Source organism: Anoplophora glabripennis, unplaced genomic scaffold (genome assembly GCF_000390285.2).
Source record: "Anoplophora glabripennis isolate ALB-LARVAE unplaced genomic scaffold, Agla_2.0 scaffold503, whole genome shotgun sequence".
In the NCBI taxonomy this organism is placed as follows: domain Eukaryota; kingdom Metazoa; phylum Arthropoda; class Insecta; order Coleoptera; family Cerambycidae; genus Anoplophora; species Anoplophora glabripennis.
This window is the reverse complement of record NW_019416593.1, coordinates 62,638-79,929: the sequence shown is the minus strand read 5'-3', so window position 1 is coordinate 79,929 and position 17,292 is coordinate 62,638. Positions and strand designations below refer to the sequence as shown.

General features: G+C 33.4%; 1 protein-coding gene across 1 annotated transcript in view; it reads right to left on the bottom strand.

Moving 5' to 3' along the window:
- The window catches only part of LOC108914824 (apoptosis-stimulating of p53 protein 1), a 35,803-nt gene that overhangs the window by 4,822 nt on the left and 13,689 nt on the right, over nt 1–17,292 (bottom strand). The window contains exons 2-5 of the mRNA XM_018720716.1: nt 10,905–11,178; nt 2,910–3,088; nt 2,646–2,851; nt 22–190 (exon numbers count right to left, since the gene is read on the bottom strand). Coding sequence (XP_018576232.1) covers nt 22–190; nt 2,646–2,851; nt 2,910–3,088; nt 10,905–11,178 — 828 coding nt within the window. The remainder of the gene's footprint in view (nt 1–21; nt 191–2,645; nt 2,852–2,909; nt 3,089–10,904; nt 11,179–17,292) is intronic.

Here is a 17,292-nt window from a genome sequence, read left to right as displayed (position 1 = left end):
GACATTAAAATTATTCCCTACCTCCTGTTGGCTGTTGATATTCTTAATCTGTTGATTCTGCTGCTGTAAGGGCACATGATTGTAAGGTTCCACAGCAGCTATATTTCCTCTAGATAGGCCGTTTGGCTGACTATTTTGCTGTTGTTTTCTAGCGAATGCCTGGTTGTTTTGTTCAGCATTTCCAGTTAACCTGAAGGCAATAGTTGGTGTGTACTAGATATTTTTGGTAGTGTATGTTAGATCTTTTAATTCTTTATAATATTTGTTTTATAATTTGTCTGTGAAGTTAGCTTCAAACTGTGCTTATAAATCTTGTTTTAAATTGAAACCAAAAATAATTAATACATAAGATAAAGCAATACAGCTTGACCAAATCCTGTCCGCGAGTTTCAGATGCGCATAGGTAATAATTTGCTCATATATTTAAATATATTGAGGGTTGCTTTCGCTGTACAGCAAGAATAAAACGCTCTCTCTACGGTAATAAAGTATTTTATTGAAAACTAAGTTGTATAGAAAAAAGACGTGTTGACGGGGTGAGTCTTCGTTGGAGACCCCTGTCTGTGGAGTCCGTAGTAGGTATATGAGTACGCATCTGGTCGCCGGCGCCAGTCCGCCGTAGACCCTTCCTGGAACGCTGGTGCGTCCGGCGGCGTCCTGCTGGCGCTCTTGACGTAATGCATCAAAATGGGTCACTTGCGGCATGTGTACCCACAATATAATATAAAATTTTCATTAAATAATTGTATTTGCTAGACCTAAGTAAAATTTTTCCACAGTTGGTACCTGCCCTCGGCGACGGCCTTAACCATTGCGAGACTTCGGACGGCAGATCTTTGCGAGGCTCCGGGCGGCAGATCTGCGAGGCCCTTGTCTTTGTGAAATGTACGTAAATCGATATTTCTGATGATTTAAGAGAAATGCAAAAGTTATAAATTTTAGAGTTTTCAAATATTATATTCAGAGATTTTTAAAAGTTAACAAATAGGTACAAGACGACAAGGATTTAAAGGATTTAAAAAAATGTGTAGGTTAGGACAAAAAATGAAGAGAAAGCAAGGAAATGTACCAAAACAAATCTCGTTTGTAATACAGTATTTACGAAAGCTGCAAATTTTTTTTTCTATAGTTACTAACATACTAAAAACAATTTGTGAAACTATCTCAAACGGAAATTAAAAATGTTAAAATGTTAAATTTATTTAATCAAATTACTTTAATATTAGCCAAAGAATACGTAGATTTTCCGCATGAAGTTAGTTAGTTAGTTATTTTAAAACAAATATAAACCCAGTTTTGTGTGTGGCGTAATAAATAATGTAAGACGTTGGCGTCACCTATAGGTTAAGTGCTCATAGTAAATTTACAAAATAATGTCTAACATAAAACAAATATAAAGGTAAAGTTTTAACAACAATATCGATACAAAGAGTATGAAAATATGGTCTATTCTTCTACCTTTATAAGTCATCTGAAGTTTTTATGTTTAAAATGAAGATAAATGTGATCTTTTGTTTCGGCCATAATAATATAATTTTATATGTTTGTTCCTTTTACTAAAGTGATTTTAATAAAGATGACGAAGCAATCGGTGTAAAAACAGCAGCCAATTTTGCCGATCTTTCCCGAACGATACCATGGAAAATCTAAATTACAAAAAATAATTAAACTCGCAAGGCAAATACTCCAGCCATCAAAAATAATCAGTTAATAAGTAAACCTATAACACTAAATAAAAAACATTGGAAATGCACAATACAAGCACCCTAAGATGCTTAAAACAGAGTAAGACAGTAAGAACTAAACATCCCTTAAATATAAAAAAACGATATTAGAAAATTATTGGCTGAAAATGTTTTTCTTAAAAAAATTCGGCAAAAATTCTCTCTAACCAAAGCCTGTTTAGTTCACGTTTGATATCTATTTTTCGCTAAGGCTAGGAACAAGCATATGGTTAACATTTTTGCTCGGGCTAATATAAATATTTTTAAAATTCTTTCTTCAGGAGGATTTCTGCAGCAAGCTGTAGTGTTCCTAGTACCTACACGTTGAATAAATCGTCTAGGACTGGGAGTATGTTTTTGTCGTTGCTTCGACCAACGTGTCTACCAGGAAATGCAGCGCACAAATTCCTACGAAGAAACCAAATTCCTTTTTTCCCTAGCGAAAATGTGTGTTTGTATTGTATAGTTTCCAGGCGAGCCGTCGGTATATCGGAATTGACGATATCCATGATACCGTTCGGGAGAAATCGGTTAAATTGTCCACTATCTTTGACTGCTGTTTTCACACTGATGAAGCATTGGTTCACAGTACGTCAGTCGGTAATTTATCACTAGCGAAAATACTTGTCCACGAAAAAGGAATAAAATCAGAACAGGATTATTTTATGTTACGGAACACCTACTGTGATGATTAATATTACAGCTGATCCAAATCTAGTGGATAGATGATACAATACTTTTATATTCATTAATTCATTTTTAAAAACAATTCACGAGGGCGTAGAAAATAATTAGGTCTGGTAGGTATTATTGTTGATGTCACTTTTTAGTTTTTAGCAATGTCTCTTTTTAATCAGACAGATAATTCAAAGCTATTGCATTTTCGTTTACCGCACAATTTTTTAGCTCTTATAGACCTACCTAACTAATTGGTGATAAGCAGCCTTGTGTGACGCGGCGCTGATCTGATTCGCTAGCTGTTGGTTTAGAAGCCGCTTCCTGTGTAACCTCTCCTGCAGCTCAGATATCCTTTTGTCGATAGCACTCATCTCTTCCTGTCGTGCGGTCAGCGCCTCCCGCTGCTGATGCAGCCGCTGGTTCTGCTGCTCATTCAACTTATTCCGATACTGAGGAGAAATACATTTTTAATAGTAGAGATAACCGAGATTTTCGCATCTGTCTTACCATAAGCTCCCTCCGTAGCTTGTCCAACTCGAGAGCCGACGCAGGCGGAGGGTCCCTCGTCGATCGTCCCCTTCGGAGCTCCTCCAGCTGTCTCGTCAGTTCCTCCACCTTGGCCACAGCCAGAGATAGCTCCTTCTCCTTCTCATTGAACAGAGCGCGGATCGAGTCAAGGTCACTTGCTGCAAAGAGAAGTCATTCGTTATGATTTAGCGTACTGGTCATCAAATACAAGAAAAGCCCTAAATGCAAAGCGGTACTTGTCCTAAATAAAAAAAAGGAACATATTCAGAGGGAAAAGAATGATATTTACGCTTAGATTTTACCAAAATTAGATTCTCAACACGAGACTTATGAGACTGAATTACACAGCTTTGGCAATCTGTAATTAATTTATTTCGATATTGTTAAAAAAAATAATGGACCTACTGCAAGAGTGCAGTTGATGTTATGCATCCGATCTGCTCACCGGCAAAGAGAGTACCCAAATATTCGGCAGGTACGTGATATCTATGTCCACTGCATATGTAAGCGTGACAAAAGCAGAATTTTTGCTACATCCGATGACCTGTATGTTATTTTAATTTTTCAGGAAAATTGTATTGTGCTTATAAAGTAAATCAATTGATTATTATTTACGGATAATCAATATACAGAAAGATTCACAAATTATCCAAAAACTTTGGACCATTAAAATTAGAGTCCATATAACAAATTTAAAAAAGTTATTATTAATTATTTTAATTTGTTCATTTCCTTACCATCTCTATCAATCTGGCAAACTTTATAACCCTTCATTATCCCCCTATACAGATAAACTGCCCGATTTTGCCTGAAAGACAGTATTGTTTCACGAGTTTTTGCCTCGGCATAAAGCTGCTAAGGAGAAAAGGGTAATGGGTAATTAAGTTTTTTGGCTAATACAATAAAGTTAAATAACCGCTTCAAGTTCATTATCTGATTCTGGAAAATGCCTGGAGGGCATCCAGAAAGGTTCTGTCACACCAACTTTGTTTTAACTAGGATTGTTTATACCAAGTCTGTAAATAGTAATTTTCTGAACGTGACGTAAATACAGTCGTTAGATATTTTCATCGAGAAATGCTGTTATTTCGAAAGGAAGATGTGACGTGAGAGACAGAGATGAATGCGTCGCCTATGCATATCATTTACCTAAAATCATGTGATGGTGCACTGCTCATTATTCTACAATACAAATGATTATTATACAGATACATTCAAAAGGAGTAAAAAGGGACATTTTTAAAATTTTTGTTTATATACATCCAAAATTTAGAATATAATTTACTTCTATAACAATACAAGTCTAATATTAATTAACCCATTAATAATAATATCAGAACTTTAAAAATTGTATTTACAACAAAACTACCTAACTAACAAAAAATGAACAAAATTGTTCCTACTTGGTTTATGAATATTAAAAAATATGAAAACAAATTTTCAAAATAGCCAGGCTAACTTATCTATTTACATATAAAACAACGCCGCTAGCTTTTCATTTGCCTCCGCCTTTAACAAAAATATTTTAAAAATAAAGAAAGTCATAGAAATCCGTGCGATAGAGAAAGATGGCTATAATGAAGGCGTCTAATAGTCACCGCCCATTTCGCCCTTCCACAAATAAGATCCACTTCTTATTTGTGGAAGGGCGAAATGGGCGGTGACTATTAGACGCCTTCATTATAGCCATCTTTATCTAACTACTCTTGAATAAGTGTCGCGACATTAAAGGTACTATGAGTGATGTTTAAATAATAACAAAAAAGAGTCGTTAAAAGCCGAAATTGATGAACTAATTAAGTTATACCATGCGAAACCCGAATTATGGGACATTAGAAGTAAAATTTATAGATATCGAGTAAAAAGGCAAAATGCTTTCATTGAAATCTCAGAAAAATTTATTACTACTGTAGAAGAAATTACAAGGGTAATCCATAACTTCAGGAACCAGACAGAGCCTTTTTTCTTCATTTTCCTTGCCATTTCTGAAATATATCGCAATGGCCGCAAATTTTCGTGTTGATAACATACTCTTTTAGTGTGACGTCACATATCTAGACAACTCGCAACAAATTGTCAGTTGAAATTGTACAGATCGATTCTAACCCTTGTTTACTATTTACATAGATACTGTAGAAATTAACAATTTCAAATTAACTTCTTTTTACAAGGATTTAGAAGAATTTAAGAACAGCCAACACGTGTTTCGTAAAATAGATGCACCAATGTGCTTAAAACTTACAGAAAACAATATAAAAGGATATTCTTAAATTTAAATAAAGTAAAAATTTAACATTAGCCGTGTTATTCCTAATGCGCATGATCGGGAAGAATAGCCTCATACGCAGGTGAGGTCTTGTTGATATATCACCGCTGTCATCATTAGCGTATTTTCTCTTCTTTAGTTTAATCTTGGCATGTTTTAGTTCTACCAAGTATTTTTATTGCTTTTCTTGGTGATCTGTTGTGTTAGTCTGTTTATCGAGTTTTTTGTCCTTCAAGTGGTTTATTATAGACGTACTCTTAACCAGAACCAAACTTTTCTTGAATGGCATCCTGTTGCGAGGCTACTTCGCTTATATCAAATTATCTTTAATGCGCATGCTCAGTAACATTGATATAATTTTAATATATTAATTACTGTAAATGTCAATATTGTTCTATAAATTTAAAAATATAAATTCTGCAATTGTTTTAGTTTGTCACTTGGGGTTTGAAACTTAAATATTTCTAATATTGCCAGAATATCGCGATATTTAAGGTCATGGCAAAGAAGAAATTTTTTGGCACTTATATCCAAAGTACATAAGGTCGAAAATCGATCGAATGTGACGTCACTACTAAAAAGGTCTATTTCATAAACAGCTGATATATTTATAGCAATATATTTCTGTTAGAACACATTTGCAAACTATCCGACATAATAGTATTATTTAATTTCTATCCAGATGTAATTGTAAGTTTCTATCCGACACAGGATATTTATGTCCACATATAAGTGTCAGATGTAAACGTACCTTAAGACTTTGCTATAGATCTTTTTCTATCGTCATCACTGATAAGTTGTGTCATCGTATTTCTAAGTCTTAATGCGCTTAAGATCCAAAAAGTTTCTTTCTACCGAGACACTTATTGCAGGAATTGTTAAAGCTGGGCAAAAAACAATTTGTATATTTCCGAAAATACCATTTTAAATTCCTTATATAACATTTCTATCGTTTTTTGAACTTCTAAATTACTAAATTGTTCGTCTCTGTACAAAATGTTAAGTTCGTTTTTCAACATATCTATTTCAATAACGATGGATTTCTCAGGATATTTGTTTGCATATTCGGGAAATTTTGAGGGATCTATTAAGGCAAAAAACGTAAATCATGTATACTTATTCCCAAAACGTAGGTACTTAATTAACTTTTGCCCCGTTTACTTTATAGTCCAGTAATATTTTTCGCATAATTAAAAACATTTTTAAATTTTTCTTCGTATCTTAATTCAGAAATTCTTTGACTAATAATTTTAATTTGTTTAAATCAGTAGTTTACGTCATTACGTCTTGAAAAAGTTCAAAAGATAAAACAACATTGTGAGATGGTTTTATATGTAATAAGTACCTATCTATTAATTTACGTTAAATTTAGCCTTACTTTGTTTTATTGAAGTAAGTTGTTTTTTATTTACTTTAAATTAATACCTGCCTTGTCTTTATCCTTAAAGCCTTTGTACTATCCCCACACATAGGCAACTTTACTGGTAAGAGATTGAAAATTACCTCCACTACTTGACTCCAGAGAACGAGAGGACAGCGATATGTGTCTGTCCTTTTTTAGACAGAGACAAAATAAAATTCTGTTGTCTCTGTTAGCATTCATTTTGAAATTTAACAGCTGACGCCGGAACTTCATCATGATTCATACGTTACAATATAATTTTAGAATTTTCAGAAAGTGTAATAATGTGAATGAAGAAATTATACGTGAAACATTGCCAATGACATCAATTTACAAATGAACTACATGGTGATTTACAAACAGTGACAAAAAATGAAACCTCGAATTCTTTAGTGAATTTTAAGGTAGGTCTTTCATATAAAGTTTTTGTCTAGGTCGGTTCACTAAAACAATCCAGAGTTAAATTAATATTTTTAATTTTTTATAACATTTTAGTAACTAGTAAGTGAAATAATTTGAAATTAATCACATGAATGTATGTAAATATTGTACAAAATCGGAAGCATTTTCTTAAAAAACAATGTTCCAGTGGCTGAGATACAGGGCTTTATTATGATATTTTCGGATTCTCCTTACAATTTTCTAGAAATCACCACCCCTTTATGTTTTTCGAAAAAAAAAATACATTTTCGTTGAACTGAAAACATTGTTTAAATTACAATAGAAACACTTTTAATCTATTATTTAATCGAATAAAGAACATCTCATAGATGATTTTATTTGAGTAAATGCTCAAAAATACCTCAATTTGCGCAAACAGCATTGTATTCAAATATCGAAGTGTGTCTTCAGTTCATTTTTTAAGTTTTACTCAAGAAATCAGGCTTTTTTGGAAAAATATAAAAGAATAGTAATTTGTAGAAAATTGGAAGAGGAATGCGAAAATATCATGATTGTTACAATAAAGCAGCGGCATACTTTTTTATTTAGACAAATATACCAGCAATACCCTGCAGCATTTATTTTTTAATTTTCATTATTTGTAAAAAATTTAAATATTTTTTAAATTTTAATACCCTGTATTTTTTTAACGAAACTTCCTAGATAAAAGCTTTATACGAAAGAGCCCTCTTAAAATTCCCTAAAGAATACGAGGTTTCATTTGGTCAGTGTTTGCGAATCACCTTACGAATATAATGAGAAGTTATCGTATGCCCCTTTACACCCAATGAACTTATCTTATACCCCTCGTATGTGTAATAATTGCCCTTGAAAGTGTTTCTTACTCCAAACAGCGATGGCGTATTTAACGCATTTTTTCATTGAGTTGCCTATCTATTTCTTATATAGTATATCTTATCTATGACTATCCCTAACCGTCCATTTACCGCGAACTGAAACACTGAAACTATAAGCAGTTTTGTGCCGGCCTCAGTTCCATCCTAAATCATGTTATTTTAACCGCCTCGCGTGTAGAGGGAACTGTAGTATATTGTAGGCAAGTGTGACGTGTCTACAAGCAAAGAAATTCTGGCCGCACTGTGGTGGGGCTTAGTGGGGAGGGGGGAGATATTCAATATATTTGGTTAATTTTCGTAAACCCCTAGTATGAAATCGCCTTTTTACAGGGTGATGTCGGAAGAGTTGTTTTAACAGCAACAATAAAATATGGAACAATAAAATATGGATTATGTTCAATAAAGTGACAAGATTAATATGGGATTTTCCCTGGGTGGCTCCCCGATAACGTAACGACTTTTTTTGTAGTAAATCATATCGTTTAGGGTACAAATGACGGTCCCATCAACCTGTGCCTCATACAACAGGTGCTCCGTCTCGGTTGCAGTCGATCAATCACACCAGTAACCTCCACAGGCATTCGCACGATCGGGGGCAGGTGCTGCGGTGCGAGGGAAGCGGACAACCGCGGGGAACGTCCCGCTTTTTATCGGGTTTTCGCGATACGATCCGCCGCTCCTTGGGTCTTTTTGCGAGCGGGCAATCCATCAAGTGCGTTAGGTGGAAAACCGAGTCGATGATCGGTCGGTTGTTCGCCCATTAATTATATTTCTTGGCAATTAGTTAGCGGCCAGTAATGGATCGGCTTATTGTTTTTGATGGTTTTATCAATCAGGGTGGATTTCAGTCAAGAAAGCCTTCGTCGCTCCGGTGCTCGTTAGGCCGGAATCCATTCAGTTCGGTGAGTCTTGAAGTTGAATTATCTTCGGTCTCGGCTCAAGTACCCCGCTGAATATCTGAGGACGACTACATTGTACTTATTGGCTTGATTGTTGGAGAGATGGTTGCATTGTCTGAACGAAGTAAAAATTAGGGAACTATTTTGTTGCTCAAGGGGCGTTATTTGCGGCACAAAGAATATCAACGTAATCTCACATGGAAAATGTACCTTGTAAAAATTGTAATCATGTATAAAAACTAGTTTTGTATAATCCCACAAAGTTTTACTTTTATTGCATCAAAATAACCCCTATTGAATTCTACAATTATATCTACAAATCCTGCGTTTGCAATAGAAGGTAGTATACAGGTCGTTTAAGAACTTATGGTACAGCGATTTAAAGTTAATTTTCTGGATTACTTCTTAACAACGAGTCAAAATTGAATCAAAATTTCTGATTTTATGTTTTTGAGTATGTTTTATTAAGGAGTGGTTTTACATGAGGTTACTGTCAATACTGGCATCAACAATAGTTCAGTTTGCATATATTGGCTGCCATTATTGGTGATCAGAATAAGGACCTTTTTCTACCTTCCATATTGTCGAAAATTGCCTGAACTTTCTAACTTTCTAAGTCTGTCGCGTGCATACGTGCATTAGCTGTGTAGCGTTAGGTTAAGCGCTGTTGTCACGTTGTGATGAAACTCCCCAATATTAATACTCACTGTATTTTGAAAACTGTTAATCTTACGCCCCTGTAATACACAACTTTTTCCTTCATTTATGATTACTCATCTCATGGTGAAGTAATGGCAGTCAAACTTCTTACACCCTGTATACTGTTGGCTTCTACATACTTTCCTTACATCTAACGTATGTGATTCCTTAAACATTTGCCATGCAAACACGCAAAGTTTAGTTCAATTTGATTTATCAACGAGTAACTAATCAAGAATATTGGCTTTTTTCCCTTCAAACTTTAAAGGAATGTAGCTTATAAGGCATGCTTAATGCGCAAGAAGAGTTTGTAATTAAACATGTGGCTTTACCCATTTAATACATTAAATTATTAATTAAATTGTGGGCAACAGGGCTATTTTAAATTTTGTAATTTTTTTTTTTTTTTTTTCGTAAATGGGAAATATCGAAATATGTGACAACATTATTCAGCCCTTAGACCGCAATTTCATAGGTTACTCAGTTCTCAAGGATTTTTAAATAGATTACAGAAAATATTATTTCATGATAATATCGTTAATAATAAAATAAGTAACAATCCATTTTTTAAAAGTAAACAGATACAACCAACATTTTATTAATATAAAACTATAAACTTTCAATTATATTTTCAGTTTGCATTGCGGTATATTATCCATATATTTAATTAACGAATAAAAACATTAAACCAGTGCATGTATTAATAATTGCAATTATTTATAATCATTATGTTATGCAATATGTTATCCGTAAGCTAATGCACTGATATAATATAATTATTACGGGACTTGAAAATCTAAACTGCCCAGTTATTATATTCCTTTATATTCACCACCTGCCCAAGATCATATAGGCTACCGTAGAGAAAGAAGTCTCAGGTTGATTGATCGATTGCAGTATATCATAACGAGGTATGTACCTGTTCGTACAGATGCTTTTAGTAATATGGATGTTTTCGACCCTGTTTGACCCTTAGATTTTAATCGCAGATCTATACCAGATGATAGAAATGGGGATTTTATATAACATGAATAAGTTTTATATAAAGGTGGATTGTAAAACGCTTCGTGTTGAAATAAAATGATATAATTTTTTTTTATTTATCTCTCTCCAGTCTAATTTGAGCCAATGGTTTGCATATTTAGATAATTAGAGACAAAAATTAATTAAATTCAACCAGCTTAGGGATTTTGATTCCCAACTATATTTCTAAGAAAAAAGAAGGACTTACCCTATTTTCATTTTATAAGAAACTTATTAAATGCAATAGTTCTTTCATTAGAAGCTTATAGAGTTTAAGTTGTGGTGACACCTGTTGTTTGTAGAGATTTTCATAGTTATTTGGTAATTTTTAAAGATAAATGTATTGCCGTATTTCTCAATATTTGCAAAAGAAGGGACTCTACTCACTTAGAGAGATGTTGTTCTGCTTCTGGTGGTCGACCTGCCCACGGAGCGCCCTGAGCTTCCTCAGCTTCAGCTCCTGGGCGTCCACGCGGTCCCTCAACCGCCTCAAGCGCTCGCTCTCGGCCTGCACGCGCTGCTGGCGAGCCTCCTGCTCCTTCAGGTACCGGAGGCGCTGCTCCTTGGCCACCAGCAGCTGGTGCTGCGAGTCGATCTGGGCCTGCTGCCTGCAAGCCATCTCGCGCAGTTCGCTCAGTGTCAACTGCACTCCGTCCGGTAGCTGGAACAAAAGATAGGGTTGTTATTTTTTAGTCGTAAATGTGTTTTAGGGATAATAATAATAATAATAATAATAATGAAAGAAGTTGATTGACCAACAGACTAATCCAATTACAGGGCAATTACAAAAGCATTTGAATTGTAGGACAAATTAAATCATTTTGACGTAATTGGAGGTTTGGTTATTAAAATTAATTTTAGATAGCAGCAAAGGAGAATTTGGAAAATTATTTATTAATTTATAGAAAACACAATATTATAATTAATCTCCGTTTTTTTAATTAATTTTTTTATTTTTTTATACGAAGAAAAAATATTTATTTTTGCTTTTTACAAGACCTACTTAATTTTTTAGAACTGGGAACATGCAACAATTAATTTCCCATTTCCCTATAACCCAAAATTTCAGTCATCCACACCTATAGTTAACACAATTGGTGTTTCTGAACATAGTGGTCGATATATGAAGTTTTTACTTACTAAAATCCAATGTATATCAAAATACATACAAATACATATAAATATATTTTCATTAACGAGTAATGTTTCTTATTTACTTGTAATTAACGTAGCAACCTGATCAACTTTACTTTTCTAACAGTTCACTTGCTCGTTTGCAGCTTTTACAATTAGTTAAATGGACTTTTTCAACTATACTTTCGGTTTTTTGCAAGTTGGCAACTTTAAGTTTCAGTTTTAACAATACCTGAACATCGAACAAAGAAGGAGTTGATTACACAGAGGGTTTAACTTGAAAGCGCGAAAAACTTCTATAAAACTCGGTTGTACGTGTCAGAACATTACATTTCGCTAACTGCGGGATTATTTTTGTTTTAAAAAAAGTCGCTGTAGTTTCATGTGCTTTGACGCTATAAAAACCTTGTTTGATTTTTGCCTTTTCTGTTTTAAAGGAGGATTTTTATGTTTCGTATAACAGAAAGTTTGAATGACAGTACGTAAAATCTGAAATAATTTATGAAAATAAGACAACACATGACATGCATTTTAATGTAGGTTTTTTTATTCATTGTATTCATCACTCCACCATTTCTTGAAAATATACAATGGCTGTATTTCTAATATTTTTATTGGCTCTAAATATAGTAACACTATTATTAATCCCTTTTGCTGCCGATCATGAAAAACGTTTCATAAAAGAAATACACGGTATTGAATACGAAGCTCACTTCTATTAAAAATTTAACTTTTCTCATGAATAAATATTATAAGCTCGCGACTTATTGGCTTATGAATTCCTTTCACAAAAATTTGAAGGTTTAACTAAAAAAAAAAAGAAAAACGTAGATGAAATGTCTGATCTTAATCAAGGTTTTTTTATATAAATGAAATTTTTATTTAAATTACAGGTCCTTACATTTTAATTAAAATACATAAATTAATTTAACGTAAAAAATCTATAAGCTTAATTATTTCGAATATCATTGGAATTTAAAATGATATAATAAAATAATAATAAAAGCTTTTACTGCACGATTTTATTGTAGGATTTCAGTTAAAAAGTCAACTAGTAAGGAACATCAGAATTTTGTTCATTATTAATAGTAAGAAAATCAAGATCCTTTATATCCTTGCCCTATTCCGTCTACAGTACATTAGTATACATCCTTATTTTCTTAGTTATTCTAACAGCAGCTGTTTAACAACCAGAGCCACACTCCAAATTCATCACCAACCGACGTTGTTGATAGTCCCGCAGTAAATCGTGCCACATTTAAAATTTGATTCATTAATTCTTTTTCCCAAACCAAACAGATGTAATCTAAAATTAATGATTGCATTCACTGCTGAGTATCCCGTTTATGTTTACACTCGGCGCTAATTAATGTAATTTTCCGGCTGAATTGTAGACAAGCTGAAAGCTCTAATAAATGGATTAATATGCATTATTAACACCCCAATGTAACGGCACAAACAAATCCCATTTAAATTTCAAACGGGCGTTGGGAACAGACCCAAGAATAATAGAGCTCGTGACGAGTGTCTTTAGAGATCGAGTGCCGCTGTCTCTTCGGTCTTTCGGCCCTGAATAAGGAAGGAACACGGAAACGTAATCCATATTTTATGGATAGAGAAGTCGACATCGCTGCAACACGACAATTCATAGATATATTTTGTTCTGCAACGTATTTTTCAATAAGGTGGTATCTAATATTAATATTGTCACTTTTTCGTTGTAAATTTATATTTTAAAACTTATTTTAATCTTTAATGTGTTTTTACTACATGACGTTGCTGTTTGTATGTAGACAACTGTCCTAGCAGTATAGCAGACCACATGTTTAGATTCATTTGTAGCATTAACTACCCAAATATAATGTTATAAATACCGAGGAAATAAATATGTAATATGACTTGTACACTAGAGTTCTCCAGAGATATAATTTCGGGCCATTCTTGTTTTTACTATTCATTAATTAAGTTGTTTATGAAAATTGAGTATATCAGTGATTCTCTCTAGTAATTCAAAATCGTTGGAAAAAATAGAGACATAGTATGATAAAAAAAACAACTTAAGCAAACTTAATTGAACGTTTCTAAATGTAAAGTTTTGACATTTGACATAAGGACTTTCCTAAACTCCTCAATATTAGACTTCAGTTTATTAAGTTGAGCCTTTAAATGTTGGGATTTATCATGAGAATCTGTTGTCGTGTTATTTTTTATTATTACATTGGCTTAATTAGAATATTGTAGTATCGTCTGGTCTTCTTGTCAATTGGGTTTGCACAATTAAAAAAATTGTATCAAGTGGCCTTAAAACGCATCATTTGTTAATTTTATCGTAAAATTATTACAAATTTCAACTAAAACTGTAGCAATGGGGTAGACTTTTCTTAAACGCCTGGTATAGGCTCGTAAACGTAGTGGAGCATCAGCGACGAAGTCATTCGGGTAGCAAATTCCGACGTAAATTTCACTTACGAGAAAATATTCAGGGTGTATTACAGGGATTTTTTGCATCTTTGTATGCCAGAAGGAATGGGATCCAAATTGCATTTCACCGAATCGATGTTTCCTTTATACCGCCTCTATCAATTTATTGGCGATGTTGCTGCTTCCTCGCTATGCAAATCGTAAAGCGATATCAATTCGATGGGAACGTATAAAAGAGGTTCTTTTGTTTCGCTGTCTAAATATGTTCTAGGTTTTTCCGGGAAAAATCAGTTTAATGTTTGCGATAGACTTTTAGAACCAATGTTACCATTCGCTTAAATACGAGTAATAAGCAAGCTCATGGAACACATTGTCATGACGATTTCCTTAATTTTTTATTAGATCGATTTGCTTGCGGCCTTACGTACAGGGTGGTCAAGTAAAAGTTACCTCTTTTCCGTTATTGTTCGAGATACGAAAATGTTGAGAATAAAAGCTAACCTCTATTTTTTTAATGGAACTCCCTGTAGATCCTTACATTATTGAAAAGACTATACTTATTTTTAACGATTTTCGAGATATTACTTAGGTATTATAATTTAGTTTAAACAGTCTTAGAGGAATATTGACAATAAAAAATAATTAACTTCTTATAAAGTGAATAACAATTTACTTAAAATACATAAACATTCGGTCATCAATAACAAAAAAAAGTTCAAACCCAAGAGACCCACATATCGTTTCCGAAGGAATTCGATGCGCTGTACCCGATCCTGTAGTCAAAATTCATGACTTGCCGATGAATTTCGAAGAAAAGTGAAATTTTTGGGTGAAAACATCCAAATTTCTACTAAATGAAATAATGAATTAAAAACATTGCAACATTAATATTAATTGAGAAGGTGCAAAATGCAAAAATAGAAAAACGAGCACTGTATTGAACGAAGAAGATGAACTGAAAAATAAAATAGTTTAGGAGTTTATAACTTTTCCTGTACCTACAAAAAAACAATAATTTTCTCATAGTATTCTCAGTTTTACAGTTTATTACAGCGATGTTATATCTTAATAAAAAATTGAAGCACTTTTGACGGCATTTCTAGAGATATAGAGATATACAGGGTATTGTGGAGGGTCAGTTAATAAACCAAAATATTGCGCAAAGTACCTAAACAAACATATTACATGCATATATCACTGTAATTAAAAAAATTACAGGGGTCTAAAAAAACGACAATTGTACAGGGTGTCCAATTAAAAGGAAAGTTTATACTTCTGATATGCAACATTCAAGTGTTTTTTTTTATATATTCCTTTGAGATCACAAGAAAATTTCCTAAATCTTTGGGGGTGGAAAAAATAAAGATAATATTATAGGAATGACCTGTACTTAAATACAGAATTTTGTGAACGATTTCGTTCCCTGCAAAGAAATTAATAAAGTAGACGCGTCGCAGGGTCTGGTGAGCGAAATTAATAAATTTAATCCCTTAAATGCCTCCCCCTTCTAATTTTTATCACCTAGCGTCGCCCAGGAATACAAAAAGTTAATTAGAATTAAAAAGTGTGGCGTTACATTAGCCGATTAGGGTTTCATTAGGGCTCAGGCGGCGACCTTCTTAGTTTAATTAAAACGGTAAGTCTTCTTAATTAAAGGAACGCCGGTGAAGCGATTGGATTTTTTTTCTTTCACATCAGTGGAGCTGCAATCTCACCATAGTGCTGGATAGTTCGGAATCGCGATCAATTTTAATAGAATTCTCTATTCTCTAGCCCGACGACGAGTCTTGGCAAGCAATCGTAGTAGAGCTGTCACTAAAAATAATTTTAAATGAAGTTTGTTAAATGCGATGTTTGGTCCTAAACTGATGTTCCAGTCACTTAACTGATGAATAATTCGTCACAGTTAAATATTTAGAGTTCGTTCTGATTTAAATAAAAAAATAACGGGATAAAATCCCGTAGAATTAGAAAATTATAGAACTTTTAGATCTTTTTGGTCGGAAAAATTGAGGAAGTAAACAAAAACATTAGATCAGTTTCTCAGATAACTAATACTTTAAAGAATTGTAAAGTTTTCTGCTTAATTCTATTGATATGAAATTTAAATCTGACATCAGTGTCAATTATTTGCCTGATCCGTTTCATTTAAAGGAATGTTAAATATTAACTGTGTACAGGGTGTCCCAAAGTTCGCGTTTCGGGCCCATAACAAACAAATGAAAAACGACAGTAAAAATCTGTTTAGATAGCGTCCGTTTTGCATTTGAAAAACAATTTTTTCAAAATTCGGAAAATAAAAAAAAGGCCATCAATTTTTTTTCCACGAACGTACCCATTTTTTATGCAAAATTTTTGTTCTCTATCTCTTCTCCTTAAAAAGTTACAATAACAAACATTATACAAAAATGCATCCTATTGTATTGAATTAGTCATGATTTAATTGACGTTGTGAAAACAATGGCTGAAACTGCTGTCACAAGTAATTACATATTAGTTTCTGTCAAACGCTTGATAAACAAACTAGAAAGTGGTTGCTAAAAATTAAAAAATGTTCGCAAGCAATGGAAAAGTTGACATGATTTTAATTATGGTGAATGTCAAAAAAATGCCAGAAGAGCTGCTAACTTTTATCATAAGAGATATCCAGAGCGTCAAGCTGTTAACCCAAAAATATTTGCCAGATTGGAACGAATTTTGCGTGCTAACGAAAATGCACTTTCATCAAAAAAAGGCAAAGGAATTTTAAAATGTGTGTAACGATATTACCGTAGCTAGGGTATTACAATGTTTTGAGGAAAATCCTAGAAATTCTATACGACAGGCCACTATTGCATAAAATTTAAAAAGAAGCTCTGTGCAAAGAATTTTGAGCTCCAATGGTTACCATGACTATAGGCTAAATAACTTGGAGCATTTATCTGACATACGTGCTGAAAAAAGACTTAATTATGCAGCCCAAATAATGGTTAATTGGGAAATAGATAATAGACCCTTACAACACATTCTTTGGACTGATGAGAGTCGTTTTAAAAGTAATGGCAAGCCAAATAAAAGAAACGAACATTATTGAAAATGCACGCTATATTAATCCCATTCAAAATCAGAGCCACTATGGAAAAAATGTTAGATGTAGCATTACTGGAATGCATTTAATTGGCTTTTATGAAAATGTTTTGTACAGGCTGGTCCATTTTCGATGGGAATTCTGGGTATTTCA